Raw genomic sequence first — 11,810 nt, forward strand, 5'->3', positions numbered from 1 at the left:
CAACATTGAGTTTGTTTAGTATGAAAACACTGCCGCCACCACCACCACTGTAGCAGCCGTTCATAACCGCATTGTTTCAGACAGATAAAGAATTTAACGTCGGGTAATTAAAAATGCTGCCGGGTACTTTGTAAACTCACTTTCGTTATTTTATAATCACAGATAAGATTCTATTGCCCTCATTTATTCCACTGATTTGTCATATTTTTTTGCTGATTTAAATCTTTGATGAGAAAATAATTAATTTCATTATTTAGCTTTGGAAAGTTTAAATTATTTTTTTTATATTTGTGTATTAATATTTATATATTTTTTGGCAAATAATATTAATTTGTAAATTATAGAGGGCGGATATTGAGAGACTAGATGAAAATAAAGGGGGTTAAGTATGAACGAGAGTTTACCTCGCGGGCTGTCGAAACAATAATAATCGGTGTGCTATACGCTCAGCCAACTGTTAATTAAAATAAAATTAATTGGATTGTTGTGCGAGTAAATAAAGTTACATTGCACAGCTACATCGATATACTATAGATATATAAAGTCACGAGAGGCAAAATGTGTCCTCGAGAAAAATATTAATTTTATACTTCGACAGTCGCCAAATAATTATTTCAAATTTAAAAAAAATTTTTTTCTGAACTTCTGTTCTCTATTGCGAAATGTTGGGATTATGGATATGTGACGGTGTATTATTTAAAATGATTTTAGATTTTATTTATTGGAAGATTTTCTTTATTGAAATAAAGTTTCCGGAAGTGTGTCTTAACACCATTAAGGATCAGAGAGAACTAACTGCTTACAACTATTTTACTACAGTTGTCCTTTTTACATCGTGTAACATTTAGTGTTTATGTAGTCTATACAATGCTCGAATTGTACCTAGTTTTTATTCGTGGTTCGAGTACTTTAAACTATTCCTTTCTCCGAAATAATGAAACAAAACCTTTTTCAAGGGTAGAAATGTGTTCACCAAATGTTACTCAAAAAGAAAAACTTTTCTTTTTCAAAATAAAACAAACTCAAAATATTTAAAATATAACATAATAAAAGAGAATGATTTTTGTAAACGAACTCAATATTTTAACACGAAAAAAAAAAATTTTTTATATGTAACATATAAACAAATTTTTGAAAAATTTAGATAGCCCATTTCACCCCTCCCCTTTTGATATATATCTAAAAGAAACACTTGCTGTTGAAAAAAGTAGAAGCAATTTAAAGTATGATCCAATAATATTTTCTCAAGTATTTTTATCATCTTTATTAAATATTTTTTTTAAAAGTAAGTGAGTCGGGATACTGCTCTTGAAAGGCCTCGATGTTATTTTCTCTCAGAATCTCCGTAATTTTATAAACACCCAGAAAATCTTGCGTCACACTATTGGCTTCATCGGTAGCTCGCGAGATTGGCATAGAAAACAAGCGTAAGGCTTCGCGCCGTGTACCCGCCGGGAAAATAATTACAAAATCACGAGTCAACTCTGCGGGGATGCTTGGCCTTCTATTCCCTTCAATACACATCCACACTACGCTTCATCTACGTCAGCTAATTTTAAATTCCTCTTACAAAGTACTCGCGTAATTTAATCAAATTTAGTCTCTTTTGTTTTTTTTTTCTTATTAACCCAATTATTCATTAGGTTACAACTCACGTCAAATTCTCGTAAAAAATAATAATGTCAGAAGAAAATATTAAACAGGACAGCGAACCAGAAGCTGCCGAAATTTTGCCTGAGAAAAAGGAAATCGATCCGTTTAGAAAAAAAAAATGGACATGCGAGGGCCAACCTCTTTGGAGAATTTACTTAAATTCGTAATAAAATAATAAATTAAATAATTATTTAGTTGATAAATAATATTAATAATAAATATGTATGAAGTTATATCGAGAAGGAGAAAAAACTAGAGCGGGAAGATAAATTTGGCAGACGTAGAAGAGCAAAACTACCTCGGGATTTAGAATCCGGCAAAGAGATGTATCCGTACGAGTGTTACCCGCTCAATATTTTAAATCTGAGTAGACGGGCGCAGCTGCCGAGCCTCAGGACTACCGATGAGAAAATTCGTATCTGGCGTAATATGAAAGCCGATCCTCAAGTACTTGGGATACTTAAACACTTAAAAATAATTAAATAGAGTATTTGTATTATTAGTAGTAAGCTTGAACAAAAAAATGTATCTTTGTTTAGGTCGACATGGCCAGTTTCACGCCAGTAATCCCGGAAGTAAAAATAACAGGGAATGGAGAGTGGCCCACCCGCTGGCCATGTCTTCAGTATCATGACCAAGTTATTGAAGACGGAGAAGGGGGATATGTTGACTTAAATGATGTTGACATTGATGATTATGTTACTTGCAAAGAGCTTGGGCATGCACGAGTCCCGCTAACGAGTGTTAGCTTTAAAAAAACTCAGATTGTTGATCAATCGACTGGAGAACGTCCAGGTTTAGTGGACGGCGATTACATAACGTGTGAATTTAAGTCCGAGGGTGATGATCATAAGCGCGTGTATACTCAGGTCTGTTTGAGAGGGACCAAGGGGATGCATCTGATTGAATTAACGAGGGTACGCACGAAGACCTGGAAGTTTTGCTTTTATCAAGCCCTTGTTGCGTTGCTGGTTAAAACTCAGCTGAGGTTGTTTTCATTTTTATACTTTAGTCTCTTCTCTGAAGGTTTATTTTAATTATTTATCCCAATCATTGTTTAGATATAAGTTTGCTACCAGCAGTAACGTTGATTACATTTACGAGCATGCATGGATGCTATTTATTCATGTAGGAAGTCTCAGTATCAATCGTCGGCTTCGTTTAGATGACGTGGTAGTTCATAATTACAAGTACAGCGTGGAACTGGAACTGGTACAGGAGTTGAAAGATTTCCCGATGATTACCGAGGACGTGGGTTTCAGATTTTTGGAGCCATCTGCGAAATTACGGGCATTGAAAAGGCCGGAGTTGATGAAAATGACCGCGGAAATTGGGTGGAAAAAAGCAAAAGAACCTTCAGCTGACGAGCCGGTTCATGAGTGCTGCAGAGATATCGAGAAGTGGTTTGATCAGCTATCGGGCAGTTGTAAAAATTGTGTGTTTAGGACCAGCAGATTTTCGGTGGCTTTTTGGAACGATGGTAATTTTTGGTATCTTTACAATCCTTATCGCTGTGACCGGTTCGGGTTTTGGGATGACAGTGGCGGCGCCTGTATTGTCAAGTTTTGTACGAGGGTTACGTTGAAAAGGCATTTGATGATTTTGTTAATTAGGGCGTATGCTTATAAAGGGGGTGGTGTGGGAAAAATTAGCAGAGATGAGGGTTATGATTCGGTTGAGGTTAAAAGTGAGGTAGGAAATGTGGAAAATGAGTTAGAAATTAGAGGGGGTTTTAATAATTTAGATGAGGAAGAAAAAGAGTTAGGGGTCGAGGAAAATAATTCAAAAGAGGAAGAAGAAAATTTAGGAGATAAAGAAAATAATTTAGGAGATGAAGATAAAAATTTGGAAGATGATGAAAAAAATTTAGGAGATGAAGATAAAAATTTGGAAGATGATGATAAAAATTTAGGAAATAAAGATACAAATTTAGAAGATGAAGAAAAAAAATTAAGAGATGAAGATAAAAATTTGGAAGGTGATGATAAAAATTTAGGAGATGAAAATAAAAATTTGGAAGATGATGACAAAAATTTAGAAAATAAAGATACAAATTTAGAAGATGAAGAAAAAGAAGTAGGAGATGAAGATAAAAATTTAGAAGAAGAAGAAAAAACTTTAGAAGATGAAGATAATAATTTAGAAAAGGAAGAAGAAAATTCAGAAGATAAAGAAATAAATTTAAAAAATGAAGAAAGTAATTTGGAAAATACTGAAATAGTAAATGATTCAAAAGATGAAGAGAAAATTTTAGAAAATGTAGAAAATATAGAAGATAAAGAAAAAAATTCAAAAGAAAATACAATAACAATTCAAATATTTGAATTAATTTATCACTGTGCCAAAATTAATAATCTTAAACTCCTTAAGAAAAAACCACCAAAACCAAAAACTAGAACAATAACCAAAGAAATAGATGAATGTGACTTAAACCTAAATAAATTAAGTAATGAACTGGATACCGACAATGAACTAATAGAAAAATCGAGTTGGCTAAGGAAATATCGAATAACCTGGTCGAAATTTTCAGCATCGACCGAAAAAAAATCCCGGTGGCACGAATATTATATAGAAGAGCCTCGGAAACTCTTCAGTCTCTGGGGTGAAATCCATCCGACGGGTAATATATTCGCGGAAGAAAATCGTGGGAAGCAGATTCATGCGTGTTATCTCGTCTGCGCGGGGATGTCACGAATAATGGCGCCGGAATATTGGAGTTCCAAGACACTGGATACAGTAGTAATGTGCGGTGATCGATATTACACATGCAGCAGACTTCAAAGTGACGCTGCATTGGGAAATTCCATTGTCAATGATAACAATAATAATAATAATGACGACAGAGCACACGAGTTGTCGTGGGACAGACAGTTAGCGAAGCATTTTAAAATTGCTGATATGCTCTTTGAAGTAGACGTACTGCCGGCAATTTACGGAAGACTCTATACAAGAAATTCTTTATGGAAAATTCTTGAGCAGATGTTCCTCAAGTACTCCCACGGTGTATTGACTTGTGAAGATTCCTGTCTAGGTATTTTTAAATTCTGCGGTTCTTATTACATCCTAGATGCAAATTCGATCGGTCCACCGATTTTCAATTACGGCGACGGCGTAGTTTATCTGCTTCGCGCCACCAGTTTTTCAAAATTTATGACTGCATTGATTCTGACCGTCAATTCCCTCGAGTGCAGCCAATTCGTCGTTAATCCAATCGACATTTTGAAAATAATCGACACCGAATCTCTCGGAGGGGTAAAGGGCAATAGAAAATTTAATAAAAATAAATGTAAGAATAAAAAAAAATATAAAATGTAATAAACTACTGAATGTAAGCGACCGTTATTTGATTCGTGATGTAATAGAGTAAGGAAACTGGATTCTATTACATGCAAATGGCTGCATTTCAATCTCCGAAACCGCATGCAGAAAATAATGTACCCAGAAAGGAAACCTTATTTCATATCTGGGGTAAGAAAAAATGCCCGAGTACACAAACAATAATAATAATTCAGTAGTTAAATAGAGCGGTCTAGTATTTTGTTAATAAATTTATTAATGTAGTTGAGGACAAAATGTACCAACAATTAATCTTAGCAACTAGAGAAAGTTGGTGTAGTTTATAAAAAATCTCATGACGGAAAATAAATACTGGCGAGTTTTAGACGTTGGTACATGAAGCCAGAACAAAGAGAAAAAGCGCCAGTGAATTAATTAAGAATTGAAGCCACTCAAACAACCCGGTAATTTAAAATTAGACTACCATTCTCTCTATTTTATTTAAATTAACTCGAAAAAAAAGGAAATAAAAAAAAATTGCTACTTAAACTTATAATACACACTTTTAAAAATTTATCATTCAAAAATAAATATAGAGAATTTAAATAGAGCAAGTCAGCGGTCTTATATAGATATATATTCTTGTTTCCGTTCCCGGGCATTGTTATTGTTATTGCTAATGTATGAGCAGGGTGTCAAAGTTTGTTACAACAGCAAACTTGAGGACAATGGATGTTGAATAGCTCAGAATAGAGGATAGTGATTCTCAGAGAGAAGTCAGGTCTTTGGTCACCTGAATAATTGAACCCGTTGGATTTGTTTGGCCAAGAATGAGTCAACATAATAAAGTTTAGGGGCCACTTAAGTCGAGCGTCTTTAAGACTCAGCGTGGTATCAAACCCGCTCTCGTTGTCGTTGCTGGTGTTGGTGAAACTACCGGTGGTTGTCGACGAGGGACCATTAAACTTGCACCGGGAATCGTCTTATAGTTTATTCCAGAGCAAGTTCGCCCCGGGGAGTGTGTACTCACTCCGAAACAAAGTTAACTTAACGGTGCGCCGAACTTGTAGTCTATTCTTCGTCATCGGTCTCCAGTCTGTTATAGAGCTAATTGTTAACTCGGGGTACACTTCCGCTGGTAAACTATCAAATAAATTTTCATCCCTGCCATCTAAGTCAGCACTAGGATTTGAATACGTCAGTTATTTTATATAAAATTAATGTACCTGAAGATGTGAACGTTTTTGCAAAAAATTTATGAAATTTGACTGCTTGGGTGGTTACGTAACAAATGATCCGAGGAAAATTGATCCGCGACAATTGATCCTTGCGACAATTAATCCGTCGATAAAATGCGTGTAACATAAAAAATATACTCACACACAAATTAGTGAAAAAAGGGCGTAATTTTTCATATTTCACGCATTTTATCGACGGATCAATCGTCGCAAGGATCAATTGTCGCGGATCAATTGTCCTCGGATCATCGGTCGTGTCACCGCTTGGGTAGTTTTGGAGTCAAGGGTTGGCTTAAGATTTTCGGCTGACATATTAGCATCTACATGCGAAACATTTTAGAAATCTAGTCATTCAGTAGATTTTTTACTTTCAAAATTTTTTTTGTAGGGCGAAAATCGTTACGATCTTCAGGTTAAAATTAATGAAAAAATTATTTTTGAAATAGTGAAATAAAAAGAGATTTTATGATTAATTGCTGTCGCACATTAATTTATTTTACACATTGAAGCATTATTTACAGATTTATAACTACTGTATGTACATTATAGTTATTTACATAATTATTTTTTATTTTAATCATCTACTTTAATTAGCTATAACGTTTTATTACTTAATTTTTTTCTTTATTTGGATAATTTGTTGTTTACTTTTTATACAAAAAAAGATCACGAGGTCGATAGTAATTAATCGGCGGGTGTGGCGGTGAGAGGAGTCAAGACTACGCTACCTCAAGGTCCGAACTGTCAGTGTCCTGATCGTGCTGACCGTTGAGACTCAGGTGTCCTGGGACTCTGATCGCATTGGCCACACTGTCGTCGCTGCGCTGTCGTTGCTCAAGTTGAAGTTTTCTCAGTCGCTCCTGTTCCTCGCGCTTCTGTTTCCGCCACTTGGCTCGACGGTTTTTGAACCAAACCTGAAAAAAAATTTCAAAAAATTTAAATAGTGGAATTTCATTTTCACAAAAATTTTCAAAATTTTCTTTACGGTGTAAATTTTTTTTATAGTAAACTAATATTTTTCCATAGTAAAGTTTAATTTACGATATCTTTAGATTATCATGTCTTCCTTCCCCCACTTTTTAAAAATATCTAAACCCTGATAAAAATTATAATTTCAAAATTAAATTCATTTACAAACTTATGTATTATCTAACAACGTTAAACTACAAAAGCAATCTCCTTTATTTTATTTAATAATTCTTAGCAAACACCGCGAGGCGCGAGGCAGGTGTACACACTCAGGTATATGTTTTTTTAAAATCTAAAACCTTATTTTTCAAGAGGATTTAATGCCTATATGTGGGTGGTCGTTATAATTTTATATTTATATACATATTCACTAAAATTTTTTTTTAATTTTTTCCTCGAAAAATTTCAAACGGTTTTATAAAAAATCAAGTTTTATTTGTCGCATTGCCAAAAGACGCGTCAAAGACATTAATCTCACTCTTATTCTTAAATTTTTCATCATCATTATTATTATTATTATTATTATTATGATTATTATTATTATTATTAAGTTGAACTTGGAGGAATAAGGAGGATCCTTGATTTAAGTTTCACAACTGGAACAAACTGAAAGCGAATAGGTGTTTACCCTGTACTATATATACTGAATTCAAGGGGTGTGTTGTTGATGCTTGTATGAAAAGCAACCGCGCCCTTTTCGTAAATCATTCGAGCGCGGTGGAACGAAATCAGTGAGTTAAGCCGCAGAGGGTCAGGAAAAAAGACACAATGCGTTTTTTAAAAAAATATATAAACCTACAACTTAACTAAAATTTACCGATAAATTTTTTACTGTCTATACCTCGTAATAACGTAATTTGGACATTTAATCCAGGGGACAATTAGGAGCTTAAGTAATTAATTAATGGCGGTAATAACATAATACTGTCAGCTTTTGATAACCGAATTTAAATTAAAGCATAACAACTTTGGTATATTTATTATTTATACTGCAACATTGTATTTCAGTAAATATATATCAAATTAGCGTAGTAGCTTTTAATCTTGTGTACATTAAGTTTAATGAGATTTTGACATTAACGCACTTTACTTTATCTGCTTATTTTTATTGTATGAATTTAATACGAGTGATAAATTTTTTTTTCTCATATCATGACTATAACAAATATTTATATCAAGTAACTTGGGGTAAAATGGACACCATTTTTTAGAGGAAACATTTTTTTTTTGTAAAACTGGAAGTTGATTAATTCAGGAAACGCCGGCACTACCAATTTTTAGTGGACAAATTTTTTTTTTGTTTGTTACCTGAATTATTTTATGGAAAACTGGAAAAAGCGACTCAGGTAAAATGGTCGACTGTTGAAAAAAATTGTTGTTTGAAATTTTTGTCCTTAATGAGATTTAAAGCTCGTGTTGATAATTTAATTAATGAATCAACAAGTAGTCAAAAAAATTAAATGACTTATTTTTTACTATTTTACTATTATTTATTATTAAGGGGATACGCCACCGGACCTCTTTCTTACACTCAGAAAAATAAACGGGACTATCTTTGTTGCACTCGTAGAGTAAACGAGAATTTTAAAACAATTTTTCTCGGAGACGAATTAGAATTTTTGAAAATACGAAATTTCTCGCCCTCCCACACAAAAAAAAATATATATGACATATATGCATCAATGTATTGGCTATATGGGACGTATATGTTATTTATATATTTTTTTGTGTGGGCAGTTAAGTTTTTAAAAAACGCTAAAGACTCTCTATTTTAGGTTTCCAGTGTTTGTCCGTGAATTAAATTGAATTGAAAATCGGTTACCGTCACCCCTAAACTTGTGGTTTGAGAAAAATATCTAGCAAAAAAATTTTTTTTTAATTCAGTGACCCATTTGGTCTGTCAGCTTTTTTTAGTTTTCAATAAAATAATTCAGATAACAAACTTGAGAATTTTTTTACTAAAAATTGGGCTGACCAATTCGCCCCATATTTCCGTTTTTCAATAAAAACATACTTTCTATAGAGATAAATTTTCCGTTTTAATTCAGGCGTTTAGCCATGAGCCAGCGAAACCCGATACCGAGGGTTAGAAACAAAAAAGCAATTTGTCAGTTTGAATGTAGACAAAGAAAAAATAAAAAGTCTTAAGGGTTCTGAGCACACGAGGGACCGCTGGTCGTCGATGGTCGGACTGTTTGAGTAGGAATTATTTATTGGACAGAAAGAGCAAAGAAATACTGATCGACTTTGGATTTAATAACGAGTTCAAAGTAAACTTACCTCGATTCTTTCTTCCTTGAGGTCGACCTGCAGGGCCAGTTGCTCGCGAAGAAGGACATCGGGGTAGTGGGTTTTGTCGAAGGTGGCCTCTAGCTGCTCTAGCTGCTCCTCCGTGAAGATGGTCCGATGTCTGCGCTTACGTTTGGTCATCGGGCCCACTCCGGGGCCGTTGGGGTTCATCTGATAGGGATGTGTCGTGTGATAAAAAGCCGGTTGGCTGTGCAAAGACACTCCGGCGGCTGCCATCGCGGCTACATAACCGCCTGGATAGAGCCCTGGGTACGCAGCAGCTAAAAAATTATTTTACATTACGTAATACTTTAAAAGCTTTCGATGTTAAAATATTTTTATCGCGAGATTAAGTAAGTCTTTGGAGAATAAAATATTTTTTTTTTATCCTTCATTTCTTTCGCGCGTTGAAATTATTGACGCGTTTAAATTTTAACCGAGTGGGAAAAGAATGAGATAAAGTAAAAACGCGTTTCTTTACGCTTTTCCGAGTCTGAAAAGAATCTCAGAGCGACGCCCGACTGGGGATTTGCATCAAATATTTTTCCCTAAACTTTTTTCTTATGGATTAAACCCCAATCCCCGTAGGAGCAATTTGCTTTTAAAAAATATTACTCGAAACCCCAAACATCAGGACAAGAATATAAAATTAAATATACTAAAATTTACCTAAAAAATCAGCTGGTGTAAAAGCTAGATGATGAAGCTGCTGCTGAAGCGGATGAATAGTCCGCGGTGGTGAGCCGACGGTCTCTGAATTTGTTTGACCAGCAGAAATACCGCCGCTGGTGCTGGTAGAATTCGCACCAGTCGGTCTAGGTGCCAAAATACTGTCGATTGTGAACAGCGAAGTGGGAGATGACAGTGCGGCCGATGAGCTGGGACGTGATGACATCTCTCGCTGACGATACCTCGAAGACTCTTCCGCACTCATGGGACTTCTTCGTAAAAATCCATGACGTTCGCGTTCGCGGTCACGATCACGATCACGATCACGGTGATGATGATGATGGTGATCTTTCTGCGTTATCTGTTCGAGTGTTTTCAGCTTCTGCTGGACACTATCAGGCGAGTAATTATACAGGAAACGCTGGTGATTATTGTTAATAATATTATTGCCGGAAATTCCCGGTGCGTCTTGCAGCGGCGACGAGGGTTCAGTCATTGGAGATCTAGATCTTGGTGAATCACCGGCATATGAACTTTCCACCATGTTAACTATTTCCAGTCTTACAAAAATAATAATGACAATAAAAATAATAATAAACTTATTAAATATTTCACTTGCACTATTTTAAATAAAATTACGTTATCACTACACTGGAGTCTGGTTCCATTCCATTAAAACTTGTGACAGGTTTGTTAAAAAAAAGCTCCGTTAACGTGGTCTGTCAACATCTAGAATGATAAATGATGGGCTGAGAGACCGGCGAGAGTGACCGTACTACAGTATTTATTACAATGGCACTAGTAGTAGTAATAGGAGTAGTAGTAGTAGTAGTAGAAGTAGAAGTAGATGTAGGATGCTGTTCTGAGAGAGAAGCAATCTGTACTCAAACGTGGATCTCCCGGTGGTGGCGATGACAAAACAGCCTTTATGGGAACCCCCACAATCGTTTGCGTGTGTTGAGGATCCAGGGGTAAAGTACCCCTGATGAGAGAAGCGCCACTGGACGATAGGCGTGCCGCGGCTTTTTTAGGGCCACGCCCATCGCCTATCGCGCCGCGGATGCGCCAGACCGCGAGTCCAACGGACCTGAACCTCAGCTCAACTTTGGCTGCGATGCTTTAGCTGCTTTGCGATCTAACTTTAATCGATAGCTTATAATGATAAACGCTTAAAATTTTTTTTTTACTCCATTAATTAATTTGTTTACAGATATAAATTTTTATAGTCATTTCAAATTGAGGCAAAAATTTGGGATTTTGATCAGTAGATTTTATAAATTTTTTTTTTTTTCCGGATTCGTGTTTGGAATTTTTATAAAAACTTTTCCTTTTTTTTTTATTTTTAAATCCTGAACCCGGTACCTTAATTTTTGCGGCTATGTCCGAATTGTCCCATGAGGTATCAGTATCATAAATATATTCATCTGATGGGAAAATCACGAAAAAAAAATCCAGTTGATAAAATATTGACATTCTAATACCTCCCGCCCATGGATGGGCTCGAACCCAGTTCTCCAGAGCGAAATTCTTTGATTTTACTCTCAGTCAACCACGCGGGAATTTAAATAATTTAAATAATATCAACAATAATTGTTATTATGATTAAAATGACAAGCTTATAAAATGGTGTTGGTATTTAAAATAAAAATAAGGCAGTTGGTAATGCGTATTAATGTAATACGAAGGGATAAGCGTAAATGAGAGGCTGAGAGCGAG

The 11,810-nt window shown here is 35.2% G+C and overlaps 2 protein-coding genes across 2 annotated transcripts; one reads left to right on the forward strand and one right to left on the reverse strand.

Annotated features, from left to right (window-relative positions):
- Nucleotides 1-1,656: 1,656 nt before the first annotated feature.
- On the forward strand, nt 1,657-6,552 carry LOC130678061 (uncharacterized). The gene is made up of 4 exons (XM_057485073.1): nt 1,657-1,816; nt 1,884-2,100; nt 2,193-2,641; nt 2,715-6,552. The coding sequence occupies exons 1-4, from the start codon at nt 1,680-1,682 to the stop codon at nt 4,966-4,968; spliced, it is 3,057 nt and encodes a 1,018-aa protein (XP_057341056.1). The 5' UTR covers nt 1,657-1,679; the 3' UTR covers nt 4,969-6,552.
- A 230-nt stretch (nt 6,553-6,782) lies between these two features.
- Nucleotides 6,783-10,874, reverse strand: LOC130678118 (homeobox protein goosecoid-like). The gene is made up of 3 exons (XM_057485101.1): nt 10,095-10,874; nt 9,417-9,706; nt 6,783-7,081 (listed from the first exon to the last, which is right to left on the reverse strand). Exons 1-3 carry the CDS (start codon nt 10,636-10,638, stop codon nt 6,887-6,889), a joined length of 1,029 nt encoding a protein of 342 aa, XP_057341084.1. The 5' UTR covers nt 10,639-10,874; the 3' UTR covers nt 6,783-6,886.
- Between the last annotated feature and the right edge of the window lie 936 nt (nt 10,875-11,810).

This window comes from Microplitis mediator, chromosome 1 (genome assembly GCF_029852145.1).
Source record: "Microplitis mediator isolate UGA2020A chromosome 1, iyMicMedi2.1, whole genome shotgun sequence".
Classification (NCBI taxonomy): Eukaryota; Metazoa; Arthropoda; class Insecta; order Hymenoptera; family Braconidae; genus Microplitis; species Microplitis mediator.